A 15616-nucleotide genomic window follows, 5' to 3' on the forward strand; every position below is an offset into this window, starting at 1 on the left:
TACATAGTGGCTGTTACAGTCCTTACACTGTTTGTTGTAGATGACTCCTGTTTTTTTCTTTTTGGGCTACTGGGTGTTTTGGTTTACTTAAGATGTTTTGGAGGGCTTTAGTTGGTTTGCATGCTACAGTGATGCCGTGTAACAGTCTAATGGTCATTTCTGAGACGTTTTTGATGGTAGCGTTATTCTTTTCATAGCTTATGTTGGTTGTGCTGTAGTGGATTGAGTGGTCAGGCACTTTTTGATAAAATTGCGTGGGTATCCATTTTGTTGGAAGATGTTGTATATGCGGTCTGTTTCTTTTTTCTGGTGTTCTGGGTTGCTGCAGTGTGTTTGTACTTGTCTGAATAATGTTCTTACACAGCTCCTCTTGTGGGAGGTTGGGTTGTTACTCTGGTAATGGAACATTTGGTTAGTGTGAGTTGTTTTTTCGATAGACTTGCGCTTCTAATTTGCCGTTGTTTCTTCTGCTGATGAGGATATCCATGAAGGGTAGTGTGTTGTTGTTTTCTTATTCCATTATAAATGTTATTCCTTTGATATGTTGTTGATGGTTTCATGTGTCTTCTCTAGTTGTTCCTTTTTTAGGTGTTGTCTACATATTGGACCCATACTTTTGGTTGTATATGTGGGAGTGCTATGGGTTCTAGTCACTGCATTATGGACTCTGCTGAGTCCTGAGAGTGGTGATCCCATGGGTGTTCCTCTGATTTGTTGGTATATTTGTCCATCAAACTGAAAGTAGGTAGTGAGACAGAGGTTGATGAGGACCATAATTCTCGGTATTTCGATCTTAGTGTATTTGGCTAGGTCAGGTGTATTGTGTAGTACTGCTGCCATGGATTCTTTTGCTAATTCTGGATCTATGGACGTAAAGAGTGCTGTGACACAGTTGCATAACTAGTTGGCAGACCAGCATCTCAGTAAGTATCAGAGTTAATAAGACAATTATCCTACTGATTAAGAATAAGCTATCCTCTGCCTAGAGGAACACACAATATTTAGGGATTTGAAACTGAGCTTCACTGACTGTATAACAAATACTTGGCTTTTATTTTTCTGTGTATTGTTTTGAGAGAGGCCTCTTTTGGCTACAATTGCTCATGTCACGTAACACCCTTATTCTGTAATAAGCATTCTGAAAAGCGATTGTTCTATAAATAATTTCACTTCTGAAAATATTCTGGCATTGCTAAACAGCATTCTTCTTAAACAAAAGCATTTCAAGTGATTTTTTTAAAGGATTATACTTTGATTAAAATAAAGGAAATGAAACAATTAGCATTGTGCCTTTTATTCTATGGGTTCTCAGAAAGATTAGAAATAAGTTTCTAATAACTTCTACTGATAGATGAATGGTGCAGCTAAATATCATGTCCCCAACTTACATATTTCCAGCCCAAAGCTTAAATACATCATGTATTCCTAGACTGCTCGTTCCTAAATCAAAGCCAAGTATTTGGATGCATATACTGGGTAAAATAATAGTGAACTTGTGTGAAACTTTAAGGGAGTAAGAATTATAAACAACATTTCACATACATAAGTTTTTCTACTTTAGTATAGGGTTCATTCTTAGGTTTTTACAAAAGTTAACGGCCAGAAATTAAGTTTTGTCAACAAAAGATGGGTTGCTTTACCTGACATGGAAACATCTCAAAATATGCCCTATCCAGGAAGGCTTTTTAGGGCGATCAAGCCCCCTTTTTAAGGCTGGCAAGATAAGTAATCATTCCCAAACACCAAGGAGCACTAACCTTAGGCTTTGGTTCCTTCCCCACATATAAAAGTTCCTGATGAGCAAAGATTGTACCCTTGTGGAGAAGTACCCATTGAATCTAGAAACCATGCTCTGTTATATTATGGCTTCCATAAGGATATAAGGCCTGTTTCAGAACTCCTAAATTGGTGAAGTACCCAGACAATGTTGATTTATATGAGGTATTTGACAGTCACTTCTGTCAGACCAATACAATGCATTTTCTTGAATGTGGCAAAAATTTGTTACACTACTATATTTGCAAAACTGAAGACTCCCTGATCATCTTGATGACAACTTGGTTTTATGTTTTAATTTTATTTTACCAGAAACAGAAATCATTTATTTATTTTGTTATCTTCCAGAATTCAGGTCAGGGACCCTAATAAAGAACTACTACTAGCCTCAGCATACATTACAATTCTGCAAGACTCAATAAAAGTTGTAATAACTAATTTTTCAAATATTTGAAGAAAAGTAAAGCAGAAGAGTCAGTCAGTTTGGTGTAGTGGTTAAGGTAACATGTTAGAAACCAGGAGACTATGAATTCTAGTCCTGCCTTAGGCATGAAGCCAGCTGGGTAACCTTGAGCCTCTCTCAGTCCTAGGAAGAAAGCAATGGCAAACCCCTTCTGAAATCTTGCCAAGAAAACTGCAGGGACTAGTCCAGGCAATCACCAGGAATCAACACTGACTACAAACAAGCTATTTTAGAAATCCATCTTCATTATATTTTCATCTGAAACTTAGATGTTATTTGACACAAACAAGTTAAAGTATCTCTTTACTTAGTCCCCAAACTGCTTGTTTGTTATACTTAAGATTCAAAAGTTAATAATCAAGGTCTAAAAGTTAGAAGTATATACATTTACTTTTCTTATAAAAGAGCCAGTAACTGTGATTCTTCAAGTGAGAATGAATTCACATACATGATACCTTGCTTGTGCAGAAGCTATCTGGAACCTTCCAGAGCTCAGGAAGTTGATGGGACCTCAATCCATTCTTTCTACTGCACATGTCCTAGGACAAAGTTCCCAATCAACCCAGAATAATCACAGCAGTGTACAAGCTAATCGCTACTGGCATGATACCAAACTGAGGGCAGGAGGCAGATAGATGAATTCATAGATGACCACTTTAAAAAACATAATAGGTATGGAACCAATTCCTCATTATAGTATTGTCAGCCCTATAAGGTAGATCAGACTAAGAAATTAAAGCCATACAGGTTAGGAGTACTTTATTGTAACAGCTGTAGTAACAGAATCTTGCAAGTTTGACTATGCTTTCCCTTCCCTCATTTTATATTTGTGTGAACTAGAAAGGGGCTTGTCTGGGATGCTTACTCGAGTTAGTTTCTTGGCCTGGGTCAAGCTCCCCTTATCTGACCACTGCCTTGCTAGCAGCTTTTCCTCCTGTCCTTCAAGGCCGTTCCCTATGTCCTGATTCTATTCTATCACAAACCATCATCCATTCCACTCAGTTTCACCTCTGATATTTACTGAAGATTGAGGTCTGCACACTACACTGTCATATGGCAAAGTTAGTCCAGCATCATATACTACAGAAAATTGCTGGCACTGTCATAACCCTAGTGAATGTCACCTAATAGAAAGAAGGCAAAGTTTTCTGGTTGGTTTATATGAAAATTATCACTGCACCAATCCTGCTTTGAGGACAGTTTCAAGAGTTTGTGCAAGCTTCTCAAACAAATCAACAACTGGAGGACTTTCTGAGACAAATCACTGACCAGTTGAGGTCCAACTCATGAACTGCAGAAGTAATCATTCAGCTCAGTCTGTTGGTGTTACAGTTGTCTTGTCCCACAGAGTAAATTATCATTAATTGTATAACCCTTTCTATGTACTAGTCCTAGATGAGATGAGATTCAGCAGTGGAGGTGATTACATATCACCTTGCCTGCTGATGTACCAGACCGCAGTACAGGTAGTCCTCGGGTTACAACAGCAATTGGGATCAGGATTGCCATCGCTAAGTGATGCAGTGTGATGGCAAATGAGATTTATCGTGGGGACAGATTCCCATGATATTACCTTCACTTAATTAGCCTCATATCCACATCTTCGTAATCCATATGTGCACTGGAAATATTATTCTGTATAAACTTCACTTTTTTATAATGTTTATTATGTAGGAATTGCTTATTTATATGTTATATTGGGTAATTGGCAATAAAGCCTTAATATGGAAATTAGGGTTCTTCAGATCAGATATTAACATCATGACAGTCATGTGTTTCCAGATGATCTATCCACTGATTGTGAAAATCTGATAAAACCCTGTTCTATAATCTGAAAGGCACACTAAAATGTCAGCTAATGTAAACAACCATGCTGTTTTCAAAAATTTTCCATTTTTGAAAACTATTTCTGCCATAATTAAGGAACTTTTAAATTTGCCTATCTCAAATCATACCTAAGACATATTATAACAAACAGTTTGATAAAAGTATGGGACATTATGAGAAAAATACTAAGTCCAACGATCTCACCATTATTCTCCTTTAAATGTTTTTCATGTCAGAGATAAGCATAGTAAGAAAATTTCAATTACATATGGAGATATGGTCTATTTAAACTCCATGAACAGACTAAAGAGATATCAAGAACTACTTGGCAAAGGCCAGAACATACCATGGTTGATGTACTTACAAATTGCTGGAAGAATAAAAACTGACCTCAAAAATAAGGGAGGGCTGCTATGAAAAATGACAGAATTTGAAATGCTCAGAAAACATCAAGGCCACCTGGTAGGGTACATATATAAATTCTTACTCAGATATGACATGGAGACAGAAACAAATAAAAAATTGCATGATAAAATGGATGCAAAACTTTGAAGAAACAGCTGCAACACATCAATGGGAAGAACTCAAAAGTATTAGAAAGAAATACACAGCACTATTCAGAGAATTTTAAAAATAAAATCACAATTCTTTTTACTAGGCATAATTCCAAAATATACCAACAAAAAATATCAAAATAGTTTTGCATGTTTAAGGGCACAAGGATAAATTTAGCACAATATTGGAAAAGAGATAGGTTACCAAAGATATCAGATTGGAAACTTGAACTTGGAGAATATGCAATAATTGCTGATTGGTTAGGGCATAATATCAGGATGCTGGATGGGCCCTGGAGCCCTGGAGGAGGGAAGGCAGGGAGCAAGGGAAGTTGGTCTAATGGAGGGGAAGGGAGCAGGGAGGAACATTTTGATATTGGTGGGCAGAAGGAAATATGGCAGGAGATGGTGGCAGGCCACTAATGGGGAAGATATATTTGGTGTTTGGTACTGATTCCATACTCCAGCCCCCTAGACTCAGCCCCAGAGCCTGGATGATCCTTGGTGGTCCTGGCTTCCAGCTGTTGTTGATGCAGCTTAACGCTAGGTTGTTTTTGTTATATTTTTATCCCACCTTTTTTATATATATTTGGTCAACTCAAGGTGGTGAACATACCTAATACTCCTGCCTATTTTCCCCACAACAACAACTTTGTGAGGTGGGCTGGACTGAGAGAGAGTGACTGGTCCTAAGTCACCCAGACAGCTTTCATGCCTAAGGGAGACCTAGAACTTGCAGTCTCTTGGTTTCTAGGCCAGCATCTTAACCACTACACTAGTGCTCTACAGATTAGTGTGTAATAAGTTTCTCCTCAACCAGGATCACAGATGGCAGGGCTGATCTGGCATGTATAACCAGAACCCAGGGAGACACCGAGGGATGTGTGGCCTTTTGGAGATGTGCCCATCTATGTTTTGAGTGTGGCACCAGCTGTGAACCTAAAGTAGGGATGCTAGAGTGGCTATGGTTATCACGGTTACCCTTGTGACTTTCAGAGGGGCTGCTCTGCAGGTAGCTGGATGTGAATCCTGTTTGTGAAGCTGGCCTCTAGGGATTTGATAGAAGAATGCTGCTGTACCAGCCCTCTGGTCCTGGTGAGCTGCTAGATGCTGTAGCAGGGTTGGTGGTGGAGCTTCCCAAACTTAAAGTACTGGGAGCCTTCAACCTGCTTTCCCCGGGTATGGAGCCTCAACTGGCTCAGGACTTCATGGTCATCATGTCCTTCATGGCAACTAGAGACCTAACCCAGATCAAGGGCCTGATACACTTTGAGGATAACACACTAGATCTGGCTTTTGTCTTGGGGCAATGGCAAAGTGATCTGATTTTGAGGATGTTAACATCAGTCCCTTGTCATGATCAGATCACTTTCTGATTGCTTTAGAGTTCTCCAGCACTACTCCAAACTGCACTGGACCTATTCATGTGGTCTGGTCCAAATGCCTGATAGAGACAATTGGGTTTCAGAGACAGCTTGGGGAAATCCCTGATGCTGTGGTGCACAGTTTAACTAAGGCCTTAGAAGGATCTAGATCCTCAGAAAGGATCCTCCCTAATTTATCAGGCTGTAAAAAGAGACAGTGGGAGATCTGAACTTTCAGACTTGCAAGATTCTGTTCATGTAGCCTTACAATAAAGTAGAATTAGCTCATCTGGTCGTGTTTCCTGTCTTGTCTACCTGGGAAGGCTGACATCAATCTTGCAAGTCTGAAAGTCCAGAAAACAGCAGCATGAGTAGTTATGAATATACTGTATTTCAGTGTGCCCATGTATCACCCTATAGAATAGCATCCCCCTTGAGATTTAGATGGTCACAACCCTGCTGGCCTTTATAAGGTCTCTGAAGATCTGGCTCTTTTCTGAAGCACTGAGGCTGTTAAATGAGTCACCAATACATGTTAGTACATGTTAGTTGGGTTAAGTGAGTTATTGTGCCCAGTGCTATATGTATTTGCAGCTTTTTTTAATGTTTGTAATTTGTTAGCTGCCAGCATCACTTAGTGAATGGGCATCCATATATGATAGGTAGATAGGTAGATGGGATAAGATAGACAGACGACCATGCTGATGTAATGGAGAGTTATGAAAATGTCTTTTAGCTTTTCCTGCTACACCTAAGAAATTTATAGAAAATGTTATTGCTTTGAGATATAAATGCAAAGGTGATTAAAAGCAAGATATATATCTAAGACATGAAGTCCTGAAAGGATTTTAAGTGACTTGCACCAATAGCACATTTAGCTTCTGCAGCTTTTCCCAACCTGATGCCTTCTAGATATGCTTGGGGAGTTCAACTCCAACACACATAGAGAAGACTGAATTACAAGACAGCATTTCCTATTTACTGGGAACACTGACCTGAAATAGGGATTTATTTTACTTAATAAATTGCATTCATTCATTTTAATTTTTAAATTTTTTTATTAAATACAAATGAGCATTAATCATAAATCAACAAGCAGCACATCTTGTTTAATATCTTAAATTTTAGTGATGATTTCAATACCCCCAGCTCCAAGATAGGGAGTGGTACACACTTTATACATTGATTCAAAAATTATAGAATCTTTCCTACTTCTTAAAAAGATATCTCCATAAAGTCCATATTTCCTGATCAAACAGTCAAACGGTCCTGAAACAGCAACCAATAGTTCTGCTGTGTAATGGCTTTTCCAACCTGTACCTTCCCAACTACAACTCCCAACATATCTGGAGAACATTAGGGTGGGAAAGACTGCAATAAAAGCTCCTCCAATTATCCCCACAATTCTATACATGCTGGAAAAAGTTATTTGTTAATTCCTATGTAGTAGGAATTTTGCTGACATGAACTTAAGTCCACAAATGCTGATGCAATAATAAAAATTAATCTTTAAAGATGTACAAGGTTTCACTGTCTATTCTATTTGCTGGATTGCTGCAACAGACTAACAGAATTGTCATGTCAGAAATAAATATATTTGTCACAGTCTTAATATTACAGAGCATTTTCTTGGACCCCTTTAAATGCACTACATGCTAATGCATTCAACTGCAAATAAGCAAGTGGTGCAAATAAAGTGGTGCACATAAACAGTAAACCCTTCGGTTAGAGGACTTCTGATTCAACAGATAAAATTTACTTCCAGACATCATCCCAAAATAACAGGCAATGTCAGTTTGTATTCAAAGTAGTCCAGACAATTTATGTACATTCTATCATTTGTCAATTTATATCATTTGTGCAATGACATCATTATACAAATAGTATAAATTGATGCAAATTATGTAAATTACATCATTTACTGATTTAACAGACTTTTACATACTCCATTAAACTGAGGGTTTTTTGAAGTTAATTATATTGTTCAGTTATTAAGTAAGTGGAAAGCATCTTGTAAGCTTTTCTGGAAAGTAGAATCTCTACTATCTAAACCATATCCTTATTTTATTTTAATGTACTTATTTTAGTTTAATATTCTATACTTCACTTTTCTGAAATATAACAGGATGAGGTACAACCTCCTAGAAATTAGATAACTAGTAAATTAGTATAGTAATTAGAAAATTAATAGTATTTTCTATTAATATTTAAAATTAGAAAATTAATTATCTTTAAGCATCTAAGTATCTTGTGAATTACTGTAATTCAATAAATGTGAATTTATGTATGGTATCTTTTAAATTTGAATTTAAAAGATACCATACTATTTATTTATAGATGTCAAATACGGCATTTGAACGACAGGTATGTTCAAAATTATGAAGATTAAATTAAAGTTGACATTTAATATAACAATTAAAAACTGACATGGCAAAATTCAGCTAGTTTCCCTCTGCAAGTGCAAGGCTTCTGCTGGCTGAAAAGGGATGGGCTTGATTTTTAGCCATTCTCCTTCCCCTTCCAATCTGACCCCATCCACTCTGCACTTTCCTAGCTAGTCCAGAGCAGCACTGAACTATATATCATAGCTTACAGTGAAGAAACTAAGTCTCCCCTTCCCTGCTGAAACAGGAACACAGGAAGCTGCCTTACATATGAATTTGAATTATTGTTCCAACAAGCCTAGTAATGTCTCGGATTAAATGCCAAGGATTTCAGATGGGGCTTTCTGCACAGAAAGCAGGATGATTTGTCACTGCACTACAGCCTTCCCCAATGGAAACTAGTTGGATTCTCTCCATGCTGTTAATTGTAGAAAGAGTTAAATATTTTTGTTGTGTTCACTTACTGCTATTTCTCTACATGCCGACATGGATATCCCTGTGCCTTCAATCTGTTTCAGTGCATATTCCTTTTCATCTTTTCTGCAAGAAAAAAGTGGATTTTATATGACTTATTGACATTTGAAATATATAACAGCAGTTACACAACTTAATTTCTATTCTCTTAAAACTGACTAATTATGGTACAGTGTGATTAGTAATTCATCGTATTTTTCCATAACCAATTATCTTTGACGGGCAGCTTTTCTATAGGCCAAAAAACAATAAATTGGATATTATTCAAAATACCCTCCTAATTAAAGAAGTGGGGAAACACAGTAATGATGGCGGTGGTAGTAGGAAAAAGGCAGTAGCAAAACTAGGGGTAAGAATGGATGGCTACACTGAATAAGAGAACATTGCCAAGGGAGTGGCAAATAGCAGCACTCTGCCAACATCCACAAAATGGCTTGCTAACGGCTTGCTAATAACAGTAATATTAAAAACACTTTTTTTGTTTAATTTTATGTATTCACTTGACCTGGAGCACTTCAAACTGAAATTCTGGCCTCCAGCAACAGGCCATATTCTGGGCCTCAGATATTTCAAAGTGAACTATAAAAGGCAACCAGAGGTTAGTGCTTTATTTTACTATGCTCCAAGTTATTCAGAAAAAAATGTAGATAAGTCTATCATGGCAGCCATTTTGTGAATGGACTGTTCCAGCCATGGGAACCATTCCATAGCAGCATTTATGACACTTCCCCCAACTTCCAACTGTGCCTACTGATCAAGAAAAGTTGGAGACTCTCCTCCTTCACAGTTCAACTACACAAGTATCTAGGAGGTAACTCTGCAAGAAAAAAACAACCAAAATAAAATAACCTAATTTAATAAAAAATATTAGTTAAGTAACATGAGATGAAGCTGACATAGTTACATTCTTGATATCTATCACAAACCCAAGAGGGACTATTTTTAAACTTTAAAAATGAACTCCAGAAATCCTAATGGATTAGGAAGATAGAAATTCTATAATGGCCTGAGAAAAGAAATCCAGAAAATCTCAGAACAATGTTTGTTCTGAGAATAAGCTTGGAATAGGTATTATTATTATTATTCCAGTAAAATTTCTAAACATATGTAAGAATACAAAATTTGTATAATTTCTTTCGGAACAGAGAGTGAAATACTTTTTTAAAAAAGGTGTTTTAAAAAGTGATATTGTTACAGCTACAGTGGTACCTCTACTTACAAACTTAATCCATTCCATGACTCTGATCGCAAGTCGAGTTGGTCACAAGTCGAAGTAAATTTTCCCATAAGGTTCAATGTAATTACCGTTAATCCATTCTGGCGTCCGCGGACCACGCGTCAGGGGCGGAAAAACGGCCGCTGACCACGCGGCAGGGCAGAAAAATGGCCGCGGACCACATGTCAGGGGCAGAAAAATGGCCGCGGACCATGTGGAACGGGCGGAAAATGGCCGCAGACCACGTGGAACAGGCGGAAAAATGGCTGAGGACCATGTGGAACGGGCGTAAAATGGCCGCGGACCACACGTCAGGGCGGAAAAACGGCCACAGACCACGTGGAACGGGCGGAAAAATGGCCGCAGACCACGTGGAACGGGCGGAAAATGGCCGCGGACCACGTGGCACGGGCGTAAAAATGGCCGCGGACCACGTGGAACGGGTGGAAAATGGCCGTGGACGTGGAACGGGCGGAAAAATGGCCGCGGACCACATGGAACGGGCGGAAAATGGCCACAGATCCGGTTCGTAAGTCGAGGCGAGTTCGTAAGTAGAGGTAAATTTTTGGGGCTGGAGCTGGTCATATCTTGAAAAATTCATAAGTAGGGGTGTTCGTAAGTAGAGGTACCACTGTACTTTCCTCTATATCTAATTACTTCTACATCTAGAAATTCTACATTATTGGCATCAGTATTTAAAAAAGTATCAATTACCAACAGATGATAAGAAAGATCTATACCTGAGATATATTGCAGAAATAGCATCAAAGTACAAAATCTTGGGCCAGATGAATAAAAAGCTTGATATGATATTGTGCAACTTTCCATGTGCATTTGACCAAAGTTCCCACTCCCCCAGTATTTAGGAAAAGAGTAAAATGCACCTCTTTTTCCCTTTTAATTGTTAATTATTTTAATGAATGTTTTCATTTTTTAAAATTTTAATTATTTAATTTGGTTTTGTTTTACATCTTGCATGTCTATTGCGGTAAGCCATTTTGTGCAACGTAATAAGCAGAAAGGCAGGGTATACATTCAATAAGAAATAAATAAAAATGTACTTTAAAAACAGTTGTAGAACATCTCAAATATATGCCCTAACTACAGATCTATCGTGTATATACAGATGGCTCACAGACATGTCTTGTCAAAATTAGTCTCTTCAATGTAGAAAACCATGAAACTGTTTAAACCCAGAATATTTGTTCACTGCAGAACACAACATAATTATATGGTACAATGCTCCAGGGTTTAAATTCCAGACCTTTTCCTTCCAACTCTCTGAGTCAATGGATACTTTGCCATTCTCTTGATGGCCTAGAAAGGCATTTGATCTATGCTGATGTAACAATTCTAAGATAAAAATAGTGGTCCCTGCCTCTCCAACTTCATTTCTTGGACAATTAGCATGTGAGAGTTGATTACTTTTTTCCAATTCTTTAATGTATTCCATTTTTGGATAACCATGAATGTCAGAGTGGAAGTTCAGAAAACTAATTATGGCTTCTGGGGAAGAAATGGAGAACTGAAAATGACAACCGCAGCAGAATGAAGAGCCGGTGAGTAGACTGACTCTTCATAATTCCTCTCCAGACAGGGAGAAGATTTGAGATTGCCCACAAGTGCTTCAGACAGTTGCTCCTTGTGAGGAGACCAAAGTCTCTGGCAGGTTTAGAGCTCTGGGAGATGAAGGAATAGCCATCTTGCTCAAACCACAGTCAGCGCCTTTAAGGACACTAGGTTCGCATACTTCCTTTTCTAATTGCTTTTGGAAATTGCTTGTTAACTGTACACATTCTTTTTAAATCTATACTATAAAACCTTGTTTGCCAAATTTTATTTTTCTTTTATTTTTCCCCAAATAAAACTTTATATCATAAGTATTATTTTTAAAACAATATATATTATTTGAAAATCAAATAGCAAGAATAATATAAGCAGTTCCTATAAAGGAAGCAAAAAACTATAATATACAGATATCATAGATGAATTCAAATTGGCCCCAAAAGGCTTGTGTATAATGCAAGAACACAGTGACACAGTGACCAGATCCCATACTCCAAAATATTATTCTACTTAGTCATCAATTTTACATCAATTTCATTCAACCTGTTAGTTCAAAAGCAGTTGCTCTAATTTTTGTATTCATTTTATTGCTGGCTCCTGGTAGGCTAGTACTAGATTTCTAAATTTAATTAATACATAATGTAGCTGCCATTAACAGAACTGTACTGGCACATGCAACATTCTCAGTGATACATTTTGAACATATTTAAGTAGACATACAGGAATAGTTTGTGTCTGCAGCTTAAATATTATATTATTTAACATCAACATCAACGTTTTAAAACCTTACTCCTCTGCTGCATCATCAACAGATATATCAGACTTTGGGAATTTGACTGTGCCAAGAGTTTTCCAACACACTGTTATAAATGTTATACATGTCCTTGGTACCAACATGCTATTTTTATTCACTATTAACTGCTGTTAAAATTTGAGCCATTCTTTTACAAAAACGTACTATGTCCCCTATATATAGCAACTTGAATAGTTATTTCATTTGGCCTAACTTTAAGCATTTATAACCACAAATAAGCTGGAATGTAAATTTCCTGTTACCTAGTATTACGAACACTGATTTTATATTTTATTCATTTAATACCAATCAAAAACCATACTTCATATTAATTTGTTTTGTTGGCCCATATAAGAATTTATTGGGTATAACAGGGTATAGCAGATATCTGTTATATTTATAAAAGAGTTTTACATCATTTAATTTAAAAACTGAACCAAGCAATAGAATTTTATGTACTGTTATATATTTTGTGACATTAATCTGTCAAGAAAGGTTCGATTTGATAAGAAAGCAACTTCCTGAAATTGTTAGGCTTCTCTTTCAGAAAATTGTTTCCATTCATATCTTCAGTTTTTCTAGAAATGTTGCACTTGCAACCAGTGTAGTACTGTATTCATCTTTGAAGATCTAGAGGGAGTTGTTGACTTCTTTTTTGGTATGGCCTCTACAAACATGGTTATGATGCACAGAATCTAGGAAGAGTTAAAGGTTTATCAGAACAAATGCTGACTTCAGAACTTTTTCCATTTCAGTTTTGAAATGAACTTTGCCGGAGGCCAGACTATGGTTTTTATGTAGTCGACAAGCTGGAGGCAAACAAATGTCTAATAAAAATAGGTGTACCACCCATATGTTTGCATGCACACTTTTAAGAAGACAAACAAATTGCACTGACACCCCCCCCCAAAAGTACCAATTAATTAGATATCAGGGTAAAATGTCAGTACAGGCAGTCCTCATTTAGCAACTGCCTCAAAGAGCAATCATTTGCAGTTATGAAGGTGATGAAAAAGTAATTTTACAACCAAGCCTCACATTTATGACCTTCGCAGGTCTGTAAAACAAAGGAAAGCTGAAGTAAGATCATAAGCATAGTCACAGTTTCACTTAGCGATCACTTCACTTAACAACCAAGTTTCTGGTCCCAGTCGTGGTTGCTAAATGAGGACTACCTGTACTGTATGCACTAACATATTTTTAAAATAATATTCCAGAAGCAATATTTAAATCCAATCACTTCCAAATATTTTGGGGAAATGTATAGTGATGTTTATAAAATACAATAAATCTCTCTCTTCTCTCCTGAAGTTCTCTTGTAACCAGAACAATATTTTTCTAAACAGAAAGGAAAATCAAAGAGTCAGTATACCAGAGCACCCCAACTTTTACAATAGAAATTCCAATATCAATATTTTACATTTTTTCCTACAAAAATCATACTGTCCAGCAGATCAAAAGTTGTTAAAGTAACTAGCAAATTTTATCTTTTCAGTCAGTTTTTATGTTCCTGGAAGTCTAATTTTCTGGTCTAGTTAGGAATCAGTTTGAGAATACAAATTCTAATAGTAGTAGTAGGAATTCTTGTCATTTCAGTTTATTTACAGAATTTCATTTACAATATTCATTTTCTAAAAATGCATCAAACTTAGGGATAATAATAAAGAAGGACTAGCAATTTGATTCCTTTTACAACCTACAATCACATAAAGCTATTTTAGAATTAAAAATACAGAATTTATTTAAATTTTTGTTAAGCATCTGATTCAATTGCACATAGCAAATTATTATTAATATTAAGTATGATGGTGCACAATGGCTATCAGTAGAATCATTATTTTTATTTAGGAAAAAATACCTTGCTCTTCTCAGAGACATTCCACACAGCTGATAAGTAATGAACTGTACTATTAGCAAAGCATTATCTTCTGTAACTGGGAGATCTTTGCTGAATATGCATATTTCTTTAAGCGACTGTGCTATTCTTTTAATGCCTTGTAGAGCCCACTAACTCCTTGCCCTAGATGTTCTTCTGCACTGTTTCAGATTGGGGAGAAGAACCATAGTAGTTCTGGAAGACAGGCAGTCAAACCTCTTCCATCATCCTAGTTGTTAAGATGAATGACTAAACAAGAAATTATTTTTTTGCAACTATAGGTAGTCCTTGACTTTCGACCACAATAGGGACCGGAAAATTCATTGTTAAGGAGTGGTCATTAAGCGAGGCATCACGTGACCACACCCAATTTTACAATCTTTTTGCCATGGTCGTTAAGCAAATCCGGCTTCCCCCATTGATTTTGCTTGTCAGAAGGCCCCTGGGAAGGTCAAAAATGGCGCTCACATGACCCCAGGATGCTGCAACTGTTGTAAATATATGCCAGTTGCCAAGCCTTTGAATTTTGGTCATGTAACTGTGGGGACACTGCAATAGTCATAAGTGCAAGGACAGGTCATAAGTCACTTTTTTTCAGTGCCACTGTAACTTCAAACAGTCATTAAATGAATGGTCGTAAATCAAGGACTACCTGTATTTATATGACTCTTTTATATCCCTCTAGTTTATTTTTTTTCTCATATTAAAATCAGTGGAAAATAATTACTCCGCTCCCCCCCATCTGCAGAAAACTACAAATTGATCCTTTTGCAACAAAACCAAGAAGGCCTCTTCTGACAGGTCTCCAGTTTCCTATGGTCCCTCAGTAAACCTTTCAGCATACTTCAATCTGAAGATTAAAGGATATTGTTTTTAGAGGCTGGAACAGAAGGTTAACTTTAATCCTAGCATGAGCATCCAGACAAAAGGAAGCTAGTTGAAGGTAAATCTATAATAAACCTTGGGTGAAAACAAAGACCCAAAGTCTGTGTCAGGATAACATGCTAGGCCTTCATTTTACCCAGTTTAGAGTATTGTGTCAATTTGGCCAAGTAGTATTCCAAAGGTGCTTCAGATCATATTGTAGTTCTGTGTCAAGCAAGGCATTCCCAGATAAGAAACCAGCTCTGTGGTTATTGCAATCCATGTGTGCTTGATTTTCCCTTTCACATTATAGCACTCAATCCCACAACCCAATTTCACTAGAAAATAATAGATTTTGATAACATTTATTTGAAATAACAAAGTTCCCAGTTCAGCTCAGGTAATAACAATTCATTTGCCTTTTCTGAGTTAAGTTGGGTTATCTGTGTGCATGTAACT

At 37.0% G+C, this 15616-nt stretch overlaps 1 protein-coding gene across 3 annotated transcripts in view; it reads right to left on the reverse strand.

The window, feature by feature from the left end:
• CDK19 (cyclin dependent kinase 19) overlaps nt 1-15616 on the reverse strand; it is a 90954-nt gene that overhangs the window by 54714 nt on the left and 20624 nt on the right. For all 3 annotated transcript variants that reach the window (XM_088139451.1, XM_007435454.4, XM_088139447.1), the window contains one exon: nt 8833-8908. In XM_088139451.1, the coding sequence (XP_087995577.1) occupies nt 8833-8908 (76 nt within the window). The remainder of the gene's footprint in view (nt 1-8832; nt 8909-15616) is intronic.

This window comes from Python bivittatus, unplaced genomic scaffold (assembly GCF_059951505.1).
Source record: "Python bivittatus isolate LINGU-HERP-01145 unplaced genomic scaffold, Pbiv_v1 ctg000020_np1212, whole genome shotgun sequence".
NCBI classification, from domain to species: Eukaryota; Metazoa; Chordata; class Lepidosauria; order Squamata; family Pythonidae; genus Python; species Python bivittatus.